Source organism: Oratosquilla oratoria, chromosome 20, assembly GCF_046742065.1.
Source record: "Oratosquilla oratoria isolate Oo_2021 chromosome 20, ASM4674206v1, whole genome shotgun sequence".
Classification (NCBI taxonomy): Eukaryota; Metazoa; Arthropoda; class Malacostraca; order Stomatopoda; family Squillidae; genus Oratosquilla; species Oratosquilla oratoria.
Genome location: NC_134796.1, coordinates 41005830 through 41010829, shown reverse-complemented (window position 1 = coordinate 41010829; position 5000 = coordinate 41005830). Strand labels below are relative to the sequence as shown.

The 5000-nt window shown below is 41.2% G+C and overlaps 1 protein-coding gene across 2 annotated transcripts in view; it reads left to right on the top strand.

Annotated features, from left to right (window-relative positions):
* Window positions 1-5000, top strand: part of LOC143036480 (thyrotropin-releasing hormone receptor-like) — a 194024-nt gene that overhangs the window by 52832 nt on the left and 136192 nt on the right. For both annotated transcript variants that reach the window (XM_076203880.1, XM_076203881.1), the window contains exon 2: window positions 1-1022. This exon is cut by the window's left edge and continues 441 nt beyond it. In XM_076203880.1, coding sequence (XP_076059995.1) covers window positions 111-1022 — 912 coding nt within the window. In that variant the 5' untranslated portion in view covers window positions 1-110. The remainder of the gene's footprint in view (window positions 1023-5000) is intronic.

Here is a 5000-nt window from a genome sequence, read left to right as displayed (position 1 = left end):
CATCGCCTATTCTAGAAACATCAGGAAAATAAATCTAGCACAGACAGATGCTCTAAACCTCCGGTGACTCGAGAATTTCGGCAGACTACGTGAGGACCTCGATCTTCAAAATGGATTACGACGAGCTTCTCCCGGAGTCGCTCAACTGCACCTACGTCCTGAACAGCCACGAGTTCGAGGACCTGAGTCCCAACTCGACCTTTCATGGCTTCGACAACTGCACCTTGATCGACTACGTGGCGGCCTCGAACTGCTCAGCTGGGGATCATCTGTGTACCTGCATTCGGGAGATCTACCTACGGACGTGTCCCCTGAAAACAACGCCAGAGTACTACTCCTACGCGTACCGGATCATCGGCACGGTGTTCCAGGGCATCATCTTCCTCATCGGCGTCCTCGGGAACGTCATGGTGGTCATCGTTGTTGCCCGGAACAAGAACATGACCACGCCGACGAACTGCTACCTCGTGAGTCTAGCCATCGCGGACTGCGCCGTTCTTATAGCGGCCGTGCCCCAGGAGATCGTCAGCTACTACCTCATCGGCAATCACTGGATCTGGGGCCAAGCCGGATGCAGTCTCATGATCTTCCTCCAACACCTCGGGATTAATGCATCCTCTTTGAGCCTCACGGCCTTCACCGTCGAGAGGTATATCGCCATTTGCCACCCGATGAAGGCACAAACGGTGTGCACCGTGAAGAGGGCAAAGAAGATCACCTTGCTGGTCTGGGCTTTCGCGGTGACTTACTGTTCTCCATGGCTCTTCCTCACGCAGGTGGTCAAGCTCAACTACAACGTGGACTACCCGACGCAGGAGTGCACGTTCAAGCTCTCTCGGCGCCATTACCTCTTCTACTACTTCTTGGACATTATTGTCTTCTACGTGGTTCCTCTTCTCCTCTCCTGCGTGCTCTACAGTCTGATCGCCCGCATCCTCTTCACTTCACAGGTCCCCAAGAACCCTGCTCACGCTATCAACGGCCATCACGACCACAATCGCACCAATTCTGCTCGTGTTCAGGTAATTACACTGTTTAGTTTCTTCTGCCTCTCGGTTAGTATTGTATGTAACCTCAATGATGCTTTGGATGTGGTTTCACTGGTTTGGAGAGTACCAGTGACAGAAACTAGTGAATTACAGGGATTTATGTTGAATGTTGTTCATCTTATTTCTAAAGACAGTAGACTTTCAATAGAAAATGTCTTTCAATAGATAATGCATGGGGGTGATCAGATGTTTATATTTATTACATGGAATTACTTGCCTTTTCCTGAGTACTGATGGATGTATGAGCTATTCAGTGGTTGTGTTAGTTGGCTAACAATTGCAGGAAGGCTTTTTAGAAATCACATCCTAGTACCAAATGACTGATACCTCCTTTGTCTCTATCCTCATACATTTCAATTTTAATCTATTTTATTTTATTTGTTTATTTATGTATTTATTTACCTATTGGTTAATTAACTTATTAATTTGTTTATTCATTTTAGTACTGTAATAGAGAGTTTATTATTATTTTGTTTTACTTTTGTCTCTCGATGGAAAAAAGGGTGTAGCTTCTCTCCACTAATCACATATCAATCACATCTGTACCTACCGCCCTGTTTATTTCTATTAATTTCTATGTTTTCCTACCGGCAGCAATGGCATTAATTACAGAAAAGCCAAACCATTAGGCTATCATCTGCTTTTCTAATATAAAATCACCTTCCTTGTGTTCTCGTCCCCAGCACTTCTCGTCAACTGACCGTTATTAACCTAACGTTGGGTCATCACGTGCCCTGCCAATATCACCCGTTCTTTCTTCGCTCGACCCCAGCCCTTGTCCCATCATGACCGTTATTAGTCTATGCAATTTTTTTTTTCTCGACTCGCTGTTTTCTTTTTTCGACACAGACCCCCCTATCCACCTTACTTCCTGTTCCTACTTTCACCACCTATTACCCTTTCCCGCTGCCTATTCTCCTTATGAAATAAAAGACAAAATCCCCCCCCCCGAGTAATCTGCAAAATTCCAAAATATCAATCCTCTTTCTTCAGTCCGTTCCACTCTCGACTTTAGTGAAATCAAATTTTAATTCATCCTCCATGAACCTGACTATGCCCATTTTAGCAATTATCATCGGCACAGACTGAACTAATGGTCTATATTCCTTCGTGTTTACACTCAATAAACCAAACTAAGACTCGTATCTTAATACTATCTTCATACCCTGTGAAATCAAATTTTAATTCATTCTCCATGAACCTGACTATGCCCATTTTAGCAATTATAATCGACACAGACTGAACTAATGGTTTATATTTCTCCGTGTTTACACTCAATAAACCTAAGTAAGACTCGTATCTAATAATATCTTCATACTCTGTCCACCACATGCATGCATATAATCACGAATTCACACATACATGAGTTGCAATGAGTTACAGTGGTTAAGGCGAGTCGACAGGAGATCTTATATTTTGGACCATAAAAAAACACTCGACCAATTAAATCCAAGAATAAAATTATAAACATCACAGCGTTTTGAATTATGCACGTTTTTTCTCTCCTTCTTTTGTTAGATTTTACACAATGTTATAATAAGTTATTATCTTATGCATGTTTTATGACTTATATATTATTCTGCAATCTTTTAAAAACACTTTGATGTACTTACAGAACCACAGTAAATTTTAAAGAAGATCTCGAAAAACATTTCATCAACACTTCTTCTGTAAACTGTACGATTTATTTTTTGCAATATAGAATCAATCTCTTGGGCCTCATAATAGCCCAGTGGATAGCGTCTTGAACTCTTGAGCGGGTGGTCGTGAATTCGATTCCCGAAACCCACTGCGGGCTCGCTGTGTTGCTTCCCGACAGGTCTGGACAGGAGAGGAGGCGACCCAACGTCGGTCTAAAATATCCAGCGGCTTGCTGTAACTGACACAGGTTTGCCTTGCTATACTCTATCGATTTTAACTTGAACCCTACGCGCAGCTCGGTGAGACCGCGCTTCTGCCACATCACTCATCACTCTCAGAGGGGCTCACTACCTCTCTTTCTCTCTCTCATTATATATATATATATATATATATTCCATAAATGGATAACTTACAGATTAATAGTGAGACAGATTGCCACACGTAGGTCATCGTCAGATGTGTAAACAACGGGGGTTCCCTTGGGCCAAGCCAAAGGGCTCAAATTAGAATCGACAGACTACAGGGGTTTCTCACTTCCCACCGCGTGATAATGGAGTGGCAAGTTGGTTGAATATTTCAGCTCCACAGGAGGGAAGGACAACCCCCCCCCCCCGTCGGCGGAATACAATTTCCTGGCGGCTTCTCAAATGCAAAAGTCGGTAGACATCTGTGGGTGGGAGGAGAGTGTAAGCTCATTGCACAGCGGAGCCGAGGCTGAGCATCAAACCTGTCCCTCATAAAAAATCGAAATCGACTTCATTATAAGCATCAAGGGGATTAAATTCAATGCTGCCTTCGCTGCAGGGGATTCCAAAGAACTATGTAAAAAGTAAACTGCATGAATTAAATAAGATGAATGGAAATAGAACAAAACAAGACATGGCAAAATAAAACAAAATGAGATGGATAAAGCAAAATGAAATTAAACAAAATTATATGAAATTAAACAAGATAAGATCAATCTAAATAAAACAATATGAGATAAAATTGAATTAAAAAACGATGTCCGTTTTCTTTCGCTGTCTCCTCCTTTCTCTCTTTGATTCGGAAAGCAAACATCTTACTCTGCGAGACAGATTTTTTTTCTTCAGATAATTAGCAGCGTGACAAATTGTCCCGCTCGGGTAAGGGAAAGATTAGCCCAATATTTGTTGAAGAATGTTTTGAGCCAATCAAGAGAAAGAGAAAAAAGAAGTAAAAATTAAGAGTTCCCCCTTCTGTGTCATAAGTTTTGCAAAACGTCGAGATAGCAGCAGTTTATATATATAAAAAATAAAAAAAATCCATATTTCTTAAGTTTTGACAGAATTTTCTGATGAGGTACACTCAGGTACTGAACTGCCATAACAAATCAGATAAATAAACACATGAATATAAATGAATGAAAATAAATAGCAAAATAATTCAAGATAGACATACATAAATAAGCATATAAAGCACAATAGGGTACACATACAATTTTATGGTTTGTTCTATGATACTGAAAAAACATTAACACTTACAATAGCGTACATCAGTTTACAAAAAATCAAGTCAAACGTTCACAAAACTCACAAGCGTACATACAAACATAATCGTACATGCATATACACACATACACGAGGAAAGAGGGGAGGGGGAAGAGGGGTAGGGGGAGGGGGAGGAGGTGGCGGAGGGAGATGGAGAGAGAGAGAGAGAGAGAGAGAGAGAGAGAGAATGTGTGTGTGTGTGTGTGTGTGTGTGTGTGTGTGTGTGTGTGTGTGTGTGTGTGTGTGTGTGTGTGTGAGATTCACTATGGTCTTGGATCACATGTTGGACTCGTGATCGACAGTTATTAACCTCCCGGATGAGAGCTCGGAGCTCGTATGACCGATCTATGGGTAATACTGTGAAATTACACGAACACACACACCCAACTCCCCGCCCACGAGAGTTGGAGTAACGACTCGAAGCGTAGTGATACTGAAATAATTTCAGCCCTGGGCAGGATTTGTGTGTGTATATATATATATGTATATATATATATATATATATATAAATATATATATATATATATATATATATATATACAAAACACACGCACACACACACACATATGTGTACACATATAGCGTGTGTGTGTGTGTGTGTGTGTGTGCGTTCCTTATTGGCTAGTGTTTTGAATACCTGAAAAGATCCTTTGCTGGTTCTTATCTTTATCATGCGAAAAAGAAAAATTGTCTGTGCCTGCGGCTGACAAAAAAAAATCTCAGTCCTAATGATCATCTTCGACATACCTCGACAATAGAAAATTCACCGTTCGAATGATCTTGTTGTTGTTGTTGTTGTTGT